Source organism: Oryctolagus cuniculus, chromosome 8, assembly GCF_964237555.1.
Source record: "Oryctolagus cuniculus chromosome 8, mOryCun1.1, whole genome shotgun sequence".
In the NCBI taxonomy this organism is placed as follows: domain Eukaryota; kingdom Metazoa; phylum Chordata; class Mammalia; order Lagomorpha; family Leporidae; genus Oryctolagus; species Oryctolagus cuniculus.
The window spans coordinates 43185584-43203670 of NC_091439.1; the positions used below are offsets into that span (position 1 = coordinate 43185584).

Here is an 18087-nt window from a genome sequence, read left to right on the forward strand (position 1 = left end):
GTCCTCAATAGATTTTTTTTTAAAGATTTACTTATGGGGTCGGCGCCGCGGCTCACTAGTCTAATCCTCTGCCTAGCGGCGCCGGCACACGGGGTTCTAGTCCCGGTTGGGGCGCCGGATTCTGTCCCGGTTGCCCCTCTTCCAGGCCAGGTCTCTGCTGTGGCCAGGGAGTGCAGTGGAGGATGGCCCAGGTGCTTGGGCCCTGCACCCCATGGGAGACCAGGAAAAGCACCTGGCTCCTGGCTCCTGCCATCAGATCAGCGCGGTGCGCCGGCCGCGGCGGCCATTGGAGGGTGAACCAACGGCAAAGAAAGACCTTTCTCTCTGTCTCTCTCTCTCTCACTGTCCACTCTGCCTGTCAAAAAATAAAAAAAAATAAAAAAAATAAAAAAAAGATTTACTTATGTATTTGAAAGTCAGAGTTACAGATAGGCAGAGGTAGAGAGAGGTCTTCCCTCCTGGTTCACTCCCCAAACGGCCTCAACAGCTGGAGCTGCGCTGATCCGAAGCCAGGAGTCAGGAGTTTCCTCCAGGTCTTCCCATGAAAGTGCAGTGGTCCTAGGACTTGAGCCATCTTGTTCCGCTTTCCCAGGCCAGAGAGCTGGATCAGAAATGGAGCAGCCGGTTTCGAACCGCCGCGTGTAAGGGATGCTGGCACTGCAGGCGGGGGCTTTACTCGCTACCCCACAGCGCTGGACTCCTGAAAAGATTTTTTTTAAGCATTTGTAGAACTGCAGATGTCAGCTAACGCTTCATACGGTACAATCTAACTCCTGCGGGACGCCTTGCAGCGTCAAAGTGAACTAGGTCGCTAAAGCGAACTAGGTCAGCATCTGCCCGGGTTCCACATTAATGCTTCTCCTCAGACGGCTTAGCTCGGCGCAGCGGTGAGGGCGGAGCCAAGACTGCATCTCCGGTCTCTCTGGAAACCGCCCTTCCCCATCCACTGCATCTTGGTCTCCATTCCTTTCCGCCTCTGATTGGAGCGGGCTGTAAGTGGGCGGCCCTTCGGGTGAGGGGCGGGACTTCATTTTGTCTCGGGGCCAATCGCGTGAGCGTGCTTACGTCATGCCAGGCGCCGCTGCCCAGCCTCCCGGCCGGAGCTTTGTCTACAGAGGCCGTAGTAGCTGTTGTTGTCCTTTGGGCGGGACAAGGGCGGGTGCCTGGTTGCTGGCAGCCGGTGTCCCTCCTGTTTCTGTGTGGCGCTGTCCCATGAGTCCGTGTCACCGTCATGGATCTGGTTTTAAATCGTGCGGATTACGTACAGGTATAGACGAGCCCGCTCCCACAGGATTTTGTTCCTTTCACTGACGTCGTGGAGGGGTTGCCGGGAGCGGGTGCTGCCCACCGCCGTTCATATTCACAGGCAGCTCGGAGTGGTCTGGGAGGGTCTGCCGGGGCGTGGGAAGGGGCGGCATACCTCCCCGCGGGGCTGTCGCCTGCCTGGCCCTGACGCGATCGCATCCCAGTTTTCTTCCCGTGGCTCTTCTGCTCCCCGGCTGCCGCTGCCCGCGGTCCCCGAGTCTGCTGTCTCCCATCTCTACGCAGTCTCCTTTCCCAGGCTCCAGAGACTTGTTTCTTACTGTGAGCTGACCGCATCAGCCAGATCGTAATAAAAACCACAACCATTTTATTGAGCATCTGATCAATAGCTTAGCATATATAAATATTTAATCATCATAGTACATGCCAACATATGTAATATTATATATATATTTATATAAAGTCAACGTCAATTTATTGTTAAAGTCATGCCAAAAATGCTTAGCGGGTGCCGATGGTCACCTGCCACACTCGCACCAGGTTGTCTGTGTAGCCAGCAAACAGGGTCTGGCCATCAGCAGACCAGGCCAAAGAGGTACACTGGGGTGGCTCTGCCTTGCTGCTGGTACTAACTTACTGTTTCAGTTCATGTACGATGATCTTGTCTGCTAAGTCCTAGATCTTGATGCTAGGGCCTGTGGCAGCACATAGGTAATATTGTAAATGCCTACCCAGGGGCTCAGAGAAGGGAAATAATTCTTAACATTTATGGAGTTGCTGTTTGAATCAAAGGCTTGGAGTGCAGAACTGGTGGCTTTTCTGTTATCCACAGTGCCTTTTACGATTTCTTTCGGCCTTAGAACTGTCTATCCCAATTCCCTATCTCCTCCATTTTCAGCCATCCTATTTTAGCTAATGGTGGAAAAGTTTACCCAGTCTCCCTGGGAGTTATGCTAGGTACTTCTCACCTTAATATCTCCTATATCCAACCAGTCACTACACTGTGTTGCTTTCATCTCTCTAAGGTCTCTTCAGTCTTTCCTATTTTTCCCCATCTCTGTTACCCTCAGTTTGGTCTCTGGTCTTCTCTTACTTGGATAATTGATATAGCTTCCCAATTGAGTTCAAGGCTTCCAGCTTCACCTCCATCTTTCATGTCATTTGATAAATTGATATTTTAAAATACAAGTCTAAGCAGATTAAACTTTAATACTGGCTGAAGTACAGAGTAAAATCATATTCACATTTTTTCACACTGTGTTGTTTTCTCCATCTTCTCTCCCTTTAGTCTCATCCTCCTCCTCTAACTGTAGACCACTAAGTGACTTTTTTGTGCTGAACAAAGCATGCTGTTTCCATCCTGTGATTCTTTTGTAAAAATGTTCATTGTCAGTTAGATTAGATGTCATTGCCAAGAGCATGCTTGATACTTTGGCCCAAGTTTCTTTGTTACATTTTCAGTAAGTATAATTTGTTTCTAAAGATTTTAATCACTTTACAAAAAAATCGTCAACAACTGTGTGAAGTTGGAAAAGAAGGCTTCTAAAAATATTTTTTTCATGAAGCACTTTACCAATGTGTCATAAATTATTTTTGGCTTGAAACATTATGGTATAAACTTTACTATTTTGGGTGGTTCCATATGTTCTGTCTTGTGACATATTTTATTAAAAAGTCACTTCAATAAAAAAAAAGGCTCCCTATTATCTGAATCTAGGGTTCACCCATTCTCTTCTATGGTAGTTTCAAATTATAGTTTATCAGAAGACTTTCACTAGCTGACTGGTGTGTTTCTTTAGGTGGGAGTGACCTCTCAGAAGACTATGAAACTACTTCCTGCCTCAAGACATAGAGCAACACAAAAGGTACAGTGTAGATACTGCTTTCTTCACTTCTCCCTATCTCCCATAAAAGAGGGGCTCCTATTCTTTACTGGTAAATTATTCTTTTAAAAATGTTAGTGTTGGCTGGCGCCACGGCTTACTTGGCTAATCCTCTGCCTGCGGCACTGGCACCCTGAGTTCTAGTCCTGGTTAGGGTGCCGGATTCTGTCCTGGTTGTTCCTCTTCCAGTCCAGCTCTCTGCTGTGGCCCGGGAGGGCAGTGGAGGATGGCCCAAGTGCTTGGGTCCTGCACCCACATGGGAGACCAGGAAGAAACACCTGGCTCGTGGCTTCTGATCAGCACAGTGCGCCGGTTGTAGCGGCCATTTGGGGAGTGAACCAATGGAAGGAAGACCTTTGTCTGTCTTTCTATCACCGTCTATAACTCTGTCAAATAAAATTAAAAAAAAAATAATTAAAAGAGTAATTTGAACAGAAGACCAACTACCAAGGGACTTTTATAGACTGTCCTTTTCTTGGATATTAAAAATTATTATGTATGATTAGTAAATAATGTAAGTGACCTTGTTAAAAAATATTTACCAGAGAAGGAACATTAGACTAGTATTTAAGACACCCCACATTGGACTGTCTGGGTATGATTTCCAGCTCTGATTCCTGATTACAGCTTCTTGCTGATGAAGATCCAGCGAGGCAAAGTTGATGGTTTAAGTAATTGGGTTCCTGCCACCCAGGTGGAAAACATGTATTGTGTTCCTGAAACGTGTATTGTGTTCCTTGCTCCTGGCTGTGGTTCAGCTCAGCCATTGTTGCATCTTGGGAGTGAATAATAAATAGGAACTCCGTCTGTCTCTTTCTCTCTACCTCCCAAATAAATAAATAAAAACTGAAAAATAAAATCCTTACATCATTTTTATTCTTTTGTGTGTACCAGATTGTGTATTTGGAGAAAGAAATATAAAATAGGAATAGAGAAAATGCTTACTTTAAACTTTGTAATACTTTTTAAGAGTCATTAATTATTTTGATACCAAACTTTGTATTTAACAGTATTGATTATTTTTATTGAACTATTGGTCCCATGATTTCCATAAAACAATTATAATTTCTTGGTAGATTAGTTGGATATTTTAATAACTGTAAGATAAATACATTATCCTGATATATTAATATTTTATCATGATAAATTACAGATTTCTGATCATCACAGTCTACTCAAGCAATACTTTTCAAACTGTTTGGTCTTAAGACCCCTTTATACACTTAAATTATTGAGGACACCAAAGAATTTTTGTTTGTAGAGGTTACATCAACATTTGCTGTTTTAAAATTACAACTCTTAAATGTGTAAGATTTTCTTTTGGGGCTGTGTTGTGGTGGAATGGGTAAAGCTGCCACCTGCAATGCCGGCATCCTATGTGGGCTCTTGTGGAATCCTGGCTGCTCCACTTCCACTCCAACTCCCTGCTAATGTGTTTGCAAAAGCAGTGAAGGATGGCCCAAGTACTTGGACCCTTGCACTTATATGAGACACCCAGAAGAAGCTTCTGGCTGCTGCCTTCAGACTGTCCTAGCTCTGGCTGTTGCGACCATTTCGGGGGTGAACCAGTGGATGGAAGATCTCTCTGTCTCTCCCTCTCTATCTGTAACTCTGCCTTTCAAATAAATAAATAAATCTTAAAAAAAAAAAAAGATTGAGGCTAGCACTGTGGCTCAGGGGTTAACGCCCTGGCCTGCAGTGCCAGCATGCCACATGGGCGCCGGTTTGAGTCCTGGCTGCTCCACTTCCGATCCAGCTCTGCTGTGGCCTGGGAAAGCAGTAGAGGATGGCCCAAGACCTTGAACCCCTGCACCTGTGTGGGAGACCCGGAAGAAGCTCCTGGCTCCTGGCTTCGGATTGGCACAGCTCCAGCCATTGCAGCCAACTGGGGAGTGAACCATTGGATGGAAGACCTCTCTCTCTCTCTGCCTCTCCTCTCTCTGTGTAACTCTGTCAAATAAATAAATCAATCTTTAAAAAAAAAGATTTTATTTTGAAGATAATAATCCTATTTCATGTTGCATTTTTATGAAAAACAGCTATTTTTTAAAGCGAAGATTTTGATGTTTTATTTTTGAGAATTTTTTAATGTGTGGCATATACAAAGAAAGGTAGATGGTCATATCTGATTTCTGCATTCAATCTGTCAGGATATGTTGTTTTGGTTATAGTATATGAAGAAAATCCAACCTCAACAGATACATAGTTGAAAATAGGCATATTTAAATAGCTTTTCTAGTTAATTATGACTCTTCCTATTTGATATTACATGTAAACTTGATATATAGTAGTTGCACCATGGACTCTAAACCATATTGGTGAACTTTTCATACTTTGATACATTAAAATCATTGATTTTTTTCATGCATAATTTTATAGCATCTAGTAATACTTAAGATTGTTGGTTCATTGTTACATGTATCTTCTAATGTTGATATATTTTAGGATACAATTATAGAATATCAAATTTGTTAATATCCCTACTGATATCGTCAGAAAAGTTAAGAATTTTGAAGCTGTCAAATTCATAGTAGCAATACAAGTCTTCATTTTAAAGCTCATTTTTTGTTGTTGTTAAGATTTCTTTGTTTTATTTGAAAAGCAGAACTAGAAAGGGAGAGACAGAAATCCTCTATTGGCTGGTTCACTCCCCAGATGGCTGCAACGGCCGGTGCTGGGCCAGGCTAAAGCCGTAAGCCAGGAACTTCATCCAGTTCTCCCACTTGAGTGCAAAGGCCCAAGCACTTGGGACATCTTCCGCTGCTTTCCCAGGCACATTAGCAGATAGCTGGATCAGAAGTGGAACAACTGGGATTCAAACTTGCACCCATGTGGGAATGCCAGCATTGCAGGTGACAGCTTAAATGGCTGTGCCACAATGCTGGTCCCATAAAGTTCAAATTTTATCGTTGATGACAAATAATGTCAGCTGTTTTCCTTTGAAATGACAGACTTACTTTGGGTTTTAAAAAAATGTCTACCAAATACCAGATGTTAATAACAATAGTTTTTAGTCATTCTTTATTTCTCAAAAATTTGTTTCTTGAAAAATGCAGATAGTTTATCTCATTACTGAAACAATTAAAAAAAAACATAATTACACAATTGCTTTTCCTTAAAACTGCTTCAGTATTTAGAAGTGCTTTATATAACCAACGGCAAAAGGAAGACCTTTCTCTCTGTCTCTCTCTCTCTCTCACTGTCCACTCTGCCTGTCAAAATAAAATAAAATAAAATAAAACAATAAAAAAAAGAAGTGCTTTATGCATATTTCCTATTTTGTTACACTGAGTATTAAAAGGATATATAATCAGGCTGGCACCGCGGCTCAGTAGGCTAATCCTCCGCCTTGCAGCGCCAGCACACCCGGTTCTAGTCCCGGTTGCCCCTCTTCCAGGCCAGCTCTCTGCTATGGCCCGGGAGTGCAGTGGAGGATGGCCCAGGTCCTTGGCTCCTCCTGGCTTTGGATCAGTGCGATGCGCCGGCCACGGCAGCCATTGGAGTGTGAACCAATGGCAAAAAGGAAGACCTTTCTCTCTGTCTCTCTCTCACTATCCACTCTGCCTGTCCAAAAAAAAAAAAAAAAAAAAAAAAAAGGATATATAATCAAGGGTTAAGATTTAATAAAATTAATAATTTTTATTGTTTCATTAAGGACATTCTTATGAGAAGCTGTATTTTTTTTCTGCTATCAAATAATAATGATGATTATTAGTGACCACTTTATACTCTGATGTTATTGCTGATTCTTGTCAGACACTGCCATTTTTACCCATTGTTTTTGCACCTTCATCACAAATATCAACCAAAAGGAAAAGGAAAATGAAGATTTATTATTATTTTTTAAAATAGTTTTTTTAAAATAGTTTTAACCTGTGACACCGTAGATTAAAGCCACGGCCTGCAGCGCCAGCATCCCCTACGGGCATCGGTTCGAGTCCTGACTGCTTCACTTCCCATCCAGCTCTCTACTTTGGCCTGGGAAAGCAGTGGAAGATGGTCCAAGACCTTGGGCCCCTGCACCCACATGGGAGACCTGTAAGAAGCTCATGGTCCTGGCTTCGGATCAGCTCAGCTCTGGCCATTGCAGTCATTTGGGGAGTGAACCAGCAGATGGAAGACCTCTCTCTCTCTCTGGCTCTACCTCTCTCTGTAACTCTGTCTTTCAAATAAATAAAATAAATCTTTAAAAAAAATAATTTTGACTTGTTAGCTCTCCTAAAACATTCTCATTTACCCCCAGAATTCCAGGGATCACACTTTGAGGATTCCTATTAATCAGCTACAATTTTATAAGTTCTTGGGATAGTATATTGTCAAAAAATTCAAATCTTAACTAGTCTTACTTATTTTTGTCTGAAAATAAATCTCTGACAATAACAAATATCTGTAAATCCCCTGAAAATGTGTGTCTAATTTTTTTATGAATGTTCCTTGTTCTTGGGAGATAGTACACAGCTGGTATCACACCAAGGGGTTTTTGTTCCCCAAGAAAGTTAAGAATTAGTGGCCCAAGAACATGTTCTGTGTATTGCCAGCCTTTTGATTTTTGAAATTGATTTTATACCCTAACATATATCAATTTTCTAATATTTTGTATGATTGAAAAGAATATGAATATTCTGATTCTTGAAATGAGTGATTTATTTATATAGGAACACAGTTCCCATTAAATACATGAGGAGACTTCAAAAAGTTAAAGGAGGGGCTGGTGCTGTGGCATAGTGAGTAAGGCTGCAGCCTATGGCACCCAGCTCCCCTGTTGCAGCCATTTGGGGAGTGAACCAGTGAATGGAAGATATCTCTGTCTGCCTCTTCATCTCTCTAACTCTGCCTTTCAAATAAATTAAAAAAATCTTAAAAAACAGTTAACAGGGGCTGGCGCTGTGGTGTAGCAGGTAAAGCTGCCGCCTGCCATGCCTTATATGGCATCCCATATGGGTGCCAGTTCAAATTCCTGCTGCTCCACTTCTGATCCAGGTCTCTGCTTGTGGCCTGGGAAAGCAGTGGAAGATGGCCCAAGTGCTTGGGCCCCTGCACCAGCATGGGAGACCCGGAAGAAGTTCCTGGCTCCTGGCTTCGAAATGGTACAGCTCCGGTCATTGTGGCCAATTGGGGAGTGAACCAGCAGATGGAAGACCTCTCTCTCTCTCTGCCTCTCCTTCTCTCTGTGTGTAACTCGGACTTTCAAATTAAATAAATAAATCTTAAAAAAAAAAAAACAGTTAACAGAAAACAGAATTAAAAGGTAAAAATATAACCTGTAGTTCTCAACATAAGCTCCATCAAGTTCAAGCTACTTTTGTAAGCAATATTACAGCCATTTAGTTCAACCTGAAAGAATGGAGGGTCCTGGAAATTTAATCATGTCAAAGCAGTCTTTTTTATTACTATTATTAACTGAAGGAAATGGGTACCCTTTAAAGATTTATTTTAAAGATATATTTTAAAGATTTATTTACTTATTTGAAAGAGTTACATAGAATGTGAGGCGGAGGCAGAGGCAGAGAGAGAAAAAAAAGAGAAAGGGAGAGAGAGCTTCCATCCACTGGTTTACTCTCCAAATGGCCACAGTGGCTGGGGCTGGATCAGGCTGAAGCCAGAAGCCAGGAGCTTCATCCAGGTCTTCTGTGTGTGTGCAGGAGCCTAAGGATTTGGGCCATCTTCTGCTTTCCCAGATACATTAGCAGGGAGCTGGATCAGAAGTGGAGCAGCTGGGACCTGAACTGGCACCCATATGGGATGCTGGTCCTGCAGGTAGCAACTTTACTGGCTACACCATAGTGCCAGTATCTCTCTCTCTCTCTCTTTCTCTCCCTCTCTCTCTCTCTCTCTCTCTCTATATATATATATATATTTGTATATGTATATATATTTAGATTAGGAAATAAAAAGAAGTCAAAAGGATCCAAGTCAAGAATGTGAGGTTGATTCCTAATTATTTCCCATTAACAACTCAGAAAAATTGTTTGATGAAAGGAATAAGTAGGAGCATTGTTCTGGTAGATTTCTCTGGTGAAGCTTTTCTGAGCTAAACAAAAAAAAGTTTATGCTAACCTTTGGTTAGCTTTATCAGAACACTCTGTTAATAAGTATTCATTTTTTGGTCTTCCAAGAAGCCAACAAACAAAATTCCTTGAGCTTCCCAACAAATTGTTCCCATGATTTTGCTCATCACCAGTCCACTTTTGTTGTTATTGGACTACTTTCACCTCATCATGGTAGCCATTGCTTTGATTTTGCTTTGTCTTCAGGATTGTACTGGTAAAACAATGTTTCAATTCTTGGTCTAGTTCTTTGAATAAATCTTTTATTTTAAAAGTTCTGCTCTTGACTGCAGCTGATCTAGATATAACAGTTTGGCCACTTGTTCACCAGAATGTTTGCTGCAGTTTAATTTTTAGCCAGGACTCAATAAGCTGAACCAGTTGAGGATCTATTATGTTGGCTATAATTTCTGATGTTAATTGTTAATCTTCAATTTGGGCACCAACAAGATTAATTTTTTGTCCCATATTGAATGGTCTGCTAGGTGCTTCATATTCAGTGTTATCTGGTCCCTTCTTAAATTATCCATTTGCAGATTGTTGATTTCTTTGTGGCATTGTTCCCATACATTTTTGTAAAACAACAACGATTTCACCATTCTTCCACATGAGCGTCATCATAAATTTGATGTTTTTGCTTTAGTTTAGCAGAATTCATTTTTCTGTGATAGAGGATCCTTTTTTTTTTTTTTTAATTTGACAGAGTTAGACAGTGAGAGAGAGACAGAGAGAAAGGTCTTCCTTCCGTTGGTTCACTCCCCAAATTCACTCCCTAAATGGCCTCCGTGGCCGGCACTGTGCTGAAGAGGATCCTTTCTAACTGGATCCTGTTCAGACAATTTATAAAAGGTTTATTTTGAAGCAAAATGTGAAATCCATGCATAATGTTTTTGTAACATGCATTTTCCATGAACTTTTTGAGGGTTCCTCAACTGTACATGCACACATAGAAACAGACACATGTATATTAGGTAAAAGGTAATTGTTTCTGTAATATCTTTTGTCTGCTTGATTATCTGTCTCTGAGAAAAAAGTGCTAAAATTTCGCTCTATGTTTATTTCAAAATAATCCACTGGCCATGTGTTAGTAATTGTTGAATGATGTTTTGTGTACTTATTCATTTGCTCAACATTTCCCATTAAAAAGGTTTTAGAGATTATTAAGCAGTTTGATCACAACCTTATTTGATAGTCTGCTATGAAAGTTAATTTAACTTTTGCTTTAGTTAAGAAAAAATTATTTTTGCCATTTTGGGCCATATGTTCTTAAATTAACCTTCTAAGAACAAAATAGGAGGGTAAGTTCATGGAAAAATGGAAATTAAAAGTTAATTTTGGAGGCCGGCGCCGTGGCTCACTTGGCTAATCCTCCTCCTGTGGCGCCGGCATCCAATATGGGCACCAGGTTCTAGTCCCAGTTGCTCCTCTTGCAGTCCAGCTCTCTGCCGTGGCCCGGGAAGGCAGTGGAGGAATGGCCCAGGTCCTTGGGCCCTGCACCCACATGGGAGACCAGGAGGAAGCACCTAGCTCCTGGCTTTGGATCGGCGTAGCGCCGGCCATAGTGGCCATTTGGGGGGTAAACCAATGGAAGGAAGACCTTTCTATCTCTCTCTCTCACTGTCTATAACTCTACCTGTCAAATAATAAATAAATACATTTAAGAAAAGTTAATTTTGGTGCAGAAGTTTTGAAATCCATGCATAATTTTCTCATAATATACATTTTTCATGAACTTTTTGGATACCTCTCATATGCATAAATTTCAAAAAAAATTTGCACTGAAATAAACGTTATTTTCTAATTCTATTTTCCGTGAATTTGAAGTTGCCAATAACTTTCATATTGATTCTTCATAGTTTCTCTTTTAGCCCTTTCTTACTCTTCAGAGGAATAAAGATTTTTTTTAAATTATTTTTATTTGAGAGGTAGAGTTACAGACAGAGAGGGAGAGACAGAGAGGTCTTTCACCTGCTGGTTCACTCCCCACATGGCTGCGATGGCTGTAGTTGAGCTGATCTGAAGCCAGGAGCCAGGAACTTCATTCTGGATCTTCCATGTGGGTGCAGGGCCCAAGCACTTGAGCCGTCTTCCACTGCTTTGCCAGGACACAAGCAGAGAGCTGGATCATAAAGAAGAGCATCTGGGACATGAAGCAGTGCCCATATGGGATGCTGGTGCTGCAGACAGAGGCTTAACCTACTATGCCACAGCTCTGGCTCCACGGAGGATTAGTTTTTGTGGGAGTTGTTTTCATAGATATTCTTACCTCTCTACTTTTTTTTTTTTTTTAAGATTTATTTATTTATTTGAAAGGCAAAGTTACAGAGAGGCAGAGGCAGAGAGACAGGTCTTCCATCCGCTAGGGCCCAAGGACTCGGACCCTCTTCCACCACTTTTCCAGGCCATGGCAGAGAGCTAGATGGAAAGTAGAGTAGCCAAGGGACTGGTGCTGTGGTGTAGTGGGTAAGGTTGCTGTTTACAGTGCCAGCATCCCATATGGGTGCCAGTTCAAGTCCTGGCTACTCTACATCCGATACAGCTCTCTGCTATGGCCTGGGAAAGCAGTAGAAGATGGCCCAAATCCTTGGGCCCCTGCACCCATGTGGGAGACCCGGAAGAAGCTCCTGGCTCCTGGTTTTGGATTGGTGCAGCTCCGGCCATTGCAGCCAAATGGGGAGTGAACCAGTGGATGGAAGACCTCTCTCTCTCTCTCTCTCTCTCTCTCTCTCTCTCTCTCTGCCTCTCCTTCTCTCTCTGTTTAACTCTGACTTTCAAATAGATAAATAAATCTATAAAAAAAAATAAAAAAAGGAAGTCAAGCAGCCGAGACTCAAACTGATAGTGCCCATATGGGATGCTGGCATTGCAGGTAGCGGCTTTACCCACTATAACAGAGCACCAGCTTCTGATCTATTTTTAAAGTCATAATTTATTTATTGAGAATCTTGCTTTTCTCATAAAGGACATAGTTATAATAATTTTGGATTCTCTTCAATCTATTACAGGTGGTTATTGGAGACAATGATGGGGTAGTTATGTGCTTTGGCATGAAGAAAGGAGAAACAGTGGTAAGTATAGCTTCAATGCAAGTGAGAAAAGCTTTTCTTTCTCTTCTTTTTACATTTATTTTACTGGGGGCCAGTGCTGTGGCATAGCGGGTAAAGCATCCGTTATGGGCACTGGTTCAAGTCCCAACTGCTCTATATTTGATCCAGCTCTCTGCTATGGCCTGGGAAAGCAGTAGAAGACTTGGGCCCCTGGATCCACATTGGTGGCCTGGAAGAAGCTCCTGGCTCCTGGCTTCAGATTGGCGCAGCTCTGGCCGTTGCAACCATCTGGGGAGTGGACCAGCGTGTGAAAGTCCTCTCTCTACCTCTCTGTAACTCTGCCTTTCAAATAAATAAATAAATCTTTAAAAATATTTACTTATTGAAAGGCAGTTATAGAGAGAGGGAGAGATATCTTCCATCTGTTGATTTACTCGCCAAGTGGCTGCAATGGCTCTGGATGGGCCAGCCTGAAGCCAGGAGCCAGAGGCTTCATCTGGTTTTCCTACATGGGTTCAGGGACCCAGGGACTTGGGCTGTCTTCTGCTGCTTTCCCAGGTGCATAATCAGGGTGCTGGGTCAGAAGTAGAGGGACTGGCACTCAAACTGGTGCCCTCAGGAAACATTGGTGTTCCAGGAGGCAACTTAACCTGCTACGCCATAAGACTAGCCCCCAACAAACTTTTCTAAATGAAATGTACTACTTGTTGAATACTCCTAGGTTAAAAATTTTTCTAAAATACAGACAAGGGAGAAGGGGTTGTGAAGGCCCACATGGGTGCAAGGGCCCAAGGACTTAGGCCATCTTCTACTGCTTTCTCAGGCCATAGCACAGAGCAGGATTGGAAGTGGAGCAGCTGGGACTCAAACCGGTACCCATGTGGGATGCTGGCACTGCAGGGGCAGTTTTACCTGTTTCACCACAGCACCTGCCCCAAGAGATTAATTTCAAAGAGATGATTAGGGACCAGCCTTGTGGTGTAGCAGGTAAAGCTGCCCCCTGTGATGTTGGCATCTCATAATGGTGCCTGTTTGAGTCCCAGCTGCTCTACTTCTGCTATCCAGCTCCCTGCTAATGTGCCTGGGAAAGCAGCAGAAGATGGCCCACCCATATGGGAGACCCAGAAGAAGCTCCTGGTTCCTGCCATCTGTCTGGTCCAGCCCTGGCTGTTGTGGCCATCTGGGGAGTGAACCAGTGGATGAAAGATTTCTCTCTGTGTCTTTCCCCTCTCTTTCCCTGTGACTGTGCCTTTCAAATAAGGAAAAATCTTTTTTTAAATAAAGATGATTAGGCCGGTGCTGTGGCTCAATAGTCTAATCCTCTGCCTTGCGGCACCGGCACATCGGGTTCTAGTCCCAGTCGGGGCACCGGATTCTGTCCCGGTTGCCCCTCTTCCAGGCCAGCTCTCTGCTGTGGCCCGGGAGTGCAGTGGAGGATGGCCCAGGTGCTTGGGCCCTGCATCCCATGGGAGACCAGGGGAAGCACCTGGCTCCTGCCTTCAGATCAGCGTGGTGCGCCGGCCGCAGCGGCCATTGGAGGGTGAACCAATGGCAAAAAGGAAGATCTTTCTCTCTGTCTCTCTCTCACTGTTCACCCTGTCTGTCAAAAATGAAAAAAAAAAAAATGATTAAAATGTGAAAATGGTATCTGGTGGACCTAATTAAAGATTTTGATACTTAGGCTTTCCTGTGGATAAGAATATTGCTTAAAACAGTGCTTCTCAAACTTTAATGTGTATAGGACCAAGCTGGGAAATCTTGTTAAAATGCTGATTCCCATTTGGTAGATCTGGTGTTGGACCTGAGATTCTGTATTTTCATAAATTTAGTGATGTTGGGGCTGGTGCTGTGGTGCAGCAGGTTGAAGCCCTGGACTGCAGCGCCAGCATCCCATGTGGACATGGGTTCAAATCCCAGCTGTTTTACCTCCAATCCACCACTCTGCTGTGGCCTGGGAAAGCAATAGAAGATGGCCCAAGTCCTTGGGCCCCTGCACCCACATGGGAGACCCAGAAGAAACTCCTGGCTCCTGGCTTCAGATCAGCTAAGCTCTGGCTGTTGCAGTTATTTGGGGAGTGAACGGGTAATGGAGGACTTTCTCCCTCTCTCTGGCTCTACCCCTCTCTGTAACTCTGTCTTTCAAAGAATAAAATAAATCTTAAAAAATTTAGTGCTGTTAACAGTGATGATTAGTGAACCCTACTTAGAAATATAAGAGTATAGACTTCAATTAGGTCATTATTATGTATGTAGAAATATTTTCCAAAACAACCCCCTGAAGACCTGAATAGATTTTTACTTTTTTCTTTTTTTAAAAGATTTTATTTATTTATTTGAGGGGTAGAGTTACAGACAGTGAGAGGGAGAGACAGAAAGGTTTTCCATCTGCTGGTTCACCCCCCAAAATGTCCGCAACATTCAGAGCGGAGCTGATCCAAAGCCAGGAGCCAGGAGCTTCTTCTGGATCTCCACATGGGGGCAGGGCCCAAGCACTTGGGCCATCTTCTACTGCTTTCCCAGGCCAAAGCAAAGAGCTAGATCGGAAGTGGTGCAGCTGGGACTCAAACCAGCACCCATATGGGATGCTGGCACTGCAGGCAGAGGATTAACATGCACCACAGCATTGGCCCCCTGAATAGGTTCTTATCTGTGGTTGTTTCTATGTATTAGAACTCTAATATTTTATAAATTTAAAATCATAGTGTATTTTATGGTAAAGGAAAATGCTTACAATAAAGAAACTTGTGTCTTACCATTTGTTCCATGAATGATGTTTGCAGACTGTGTTCAAGACTTTACCAGGCCTGAAGATCGAGAGGCTGGAACTAGGAGGGGTTCTGAACACACCTCAGGAGAAGATTTTTGTTGCTGCTGGATCTGAGATTAGAGGCTTCACAAAGAGAGGAAAGCAGTTCCTCTCTTTTGAAACAAACCTCACTGAAAGCATTAAAGCCATGTATGTTTATTATTCTCTTTTTTATTTTTACCTATGTATTGATAATATTTTAGATGTAGAGCAACTTATTAACTAACATATCTTAAGTTTTCTGGAAAATAAAATCGACTAAAGTATTTTATTAGTCAGAAACTAAGTTTAACCTAGACTCAACACAGAATTGATTGGCTGCTAAAGTGTTGTTTTCTTTTAAAACTTTATAGTATTTATAACTTGCTTCAGTTGTGATTCTTGATCAGGCAATAGAGAAAACATCCTCAGGATATTTAGGTTCATATTCTTTAATTGTCTTTGGTAGCTCTGGGTTTTAGGGAGCAACATTATATTAAAAGGCTGACCTTCAAAGTTTGTGACTACCAGAAGGGTATAATTTCAGGTAAATCTTGTAAGACTCACAGAAAAATAACTCCTTTAGTGGTCTCCTGATATGTGAAATTTTTTTTTTTTTGAAAAATTTTAGCTTTTGAATCATTTGATGGGGGACAGGGCAGTTAGAAAGGGCTTTAAATTTAGTTAATCTGATTTGCAGTTTCTTACACATGCTACTTAGGAGAATCCCTTGGGAAGCTTGGGATTACTTTTCCTATCTCATACTTGCTGAATCAGAATAATCAAGATTGGTTTTTTTTTTTTTTTTTAGAAAACAGTGCGTTATTTGAATCTGATACAACTAATTTGTACAAACAACCAGACTCCTAGATTTGGAAACTGAAATTTGTATAATTCCATATAATGCACAGCATATCTCCTGATATTTGGGCTACAAAACTGTGTCTTGAAAAGATTAGATCAAAATTTAACGACAGATGGAAGTAATTTCAAGTGTTTTAACAATGTAACACTTTTGATACACTCTTGTACACAGACATGGCCAAAAATAATGGTGAAACAGTGAAATCAAAGTAATTTATTAACTAGAATATCCCTATGTTCAGAGAGGTTATATATACAGGTAAGAGGAAAATAAGGAGTTTCCCATTAATACTCATATTTTCTTTACTTTCTTAAATATTTTTGCTGGAATGGCAGAGGTGGAATTTTAAGGTATTTTATTTAGGTTTTGAAAATTTATTATTTATTATCTTTTTCTTTAAAAGATTTATTTATTTATTTGAAAGGCAGAGTTACAGAGAGGTAAAAGCAGAGAGAGAGAGAGAGGGGGAGGGAGAGAGAGAGGTTCATACCCCAAATTGCTGCAGCGGGCATCACCGAGCACTTCCTAAGCCAGGAGCCAGGAGTTTCCTCAAGGTCTCCCTTGTGGGCACAGGGGCCAAGCACTTGGGCCATCTTCCACTGCTTTTCCAGGTCATTAACAGGGAGCTGGATCAGAAGAGGAACAGCTGGGACTTGAACTAGTGCCCATATGGGATGCTGGCGCTGCAGGTGGCAGCTTTACCTGCCATGCCACAACGCTGGCCCCCAAAATGTATTATCTTAATCTGAACATTTATAATGTTTCATAGGAAAATAAAAGTTAAAACTTCAAAATATTTGGTAAGGAAACTGATCACTTAAAAAATGTTTATCTCATACATCCTTCCCTGCTCAATGCTTTCATCTATTCCTCACTCTTGTCAACAACAGTGATTGCTAAATAGTGCTTTGGCTATTATAATGCATATTGACTTCAAAATGGACTTGCAGAGCTTGAAAAAGATATAGAATTTTATAAAGTTGATAAGAATGATATTAAATGTGTGTGTATATAGGGTGTGTGCAGTGAGGTGAGGAGCAGGCATTTGGCACAGAAGTTAAGACACTGGTTGAGATACCTGTGTACTGTATTGGAGTGTCTGGTTTGAGCCCCAGTTCCTTTGTTTCTAATTCAGCTTTCTGGTCATGTTCAACCTGGAAGGCAGCAGATGATGGCTTCTGCCAACCACACGGGAGACCTGGATTGAGCTGCTCTGTGTTCCTGTCTTTGGTCTCACCCAGTCTTTTTGTTGTAGCATTTTGGGAGTGGATCAGCAGATGGGAGATTTCTCTCTGTTTCTCTGCCTTTCAAATAAAATGAAAATAAATAAAAATTTTAAAAGTAGCCCAACTGTGGCGTAGTAGGTTAATCTTCCACCTGAAGCACTGGCATCCCATATGGGCACCAGTTCTAGTCCTGGCTGCTCCTTTCAATCCAGCTCTCTGCTATGGCCTAGGAAGGCAGTGGAGGATGGCCCAAGTGCTTGGGCCCCTGTACCCACGTGGGAGACTGGAAAGAAGCTCCTGGCTCCTGGCTCCTGGCTTCGTATTGGCACAGCTCTGACCCTTGTGGCCATTTGGCGAGTGATCCAACAGAAGGAACACCTTTCTCTCTATCTCTCTCTCTCTCACTGTCTGTAATTTTGTCATATAAATAAATAAAATCTAAAAAAAGAAAAATTGTTTTTTGATATAGTAATTATCTTCAGATAATCACATTTTCATTATTTTTATTTTTGGATTTTCTGAGCTCAGTCTATTGAATGGCCCAAGGATTTAAGATCCTCATTTTCAGTTTTCAGTCTTATGCCCAAAAGCCAGAAAATTGAGTGGGGGAAATGAAAGAAAATCATGTTCAATATGGTAAAATTGTAGTGAACTGTTTATTTTTTTGTTTTCATTCTTTCTTCTTTTTTTTGAAGACTTATTTATTTATTTGAAAGGTAGAGTTAGAGGGGAAGGTGGGATAGGGAGAGAGATTGATTTTTCCATCTTCTGGTTCACTCCAAAAATGGCTGCAGCAGCCAAGGCTGAGCAAAGCTGATGTTACGAGCCAAGAAATCCATCCAGATCTCCCATATTTGCTGCTTTCCCAGGTGCATTAGCATGGAGCTGTATCATAACTGGTGCTCATTTGAGATGCTGGTGTTAACAAGTGGTGGCTTAACCTGCTGCTGCTGCGTCACAACACTGGCACC

The 18087-nt window shown here is 42.0% G+C and overlaps 1 protein-coding gene across 3 annotated transcripts in view; it reads left to right on the top strand.

Annotated features, from left to right (window-relative positions):
- Positions 1-1058: 1058 nt before the first annotated feature.
- The window catches only part of BBS7 (Bardet-Biedl syndrome 7), a 48293-nt gene continuing 31264 nt past the window's right edge, over positions 1059-18087 (top strand). For all 3 annotated transcript variants that reach the window (XM_051819815.2, XM_008267915.4, XM_008267916.4), the window contains exons 1-4: positions 1059-1267; positions 3063-3128; positions 12199-12261; positions 15021-15196. In XM_051819815.2, coding sequence (XP_051675775.1) covers positions 1232-1267; positions 3063-3128; positions 12199-12261; positions 15021-15196 — 341 coding nt within the window. In that variant the 5' untranslated portion in view covers positions 1059-1231. The remainder of the gene's footprint in view (positions 1268-3062; positions 3129-12198; positions 12262-15020; positions 15197-18087) is intronic.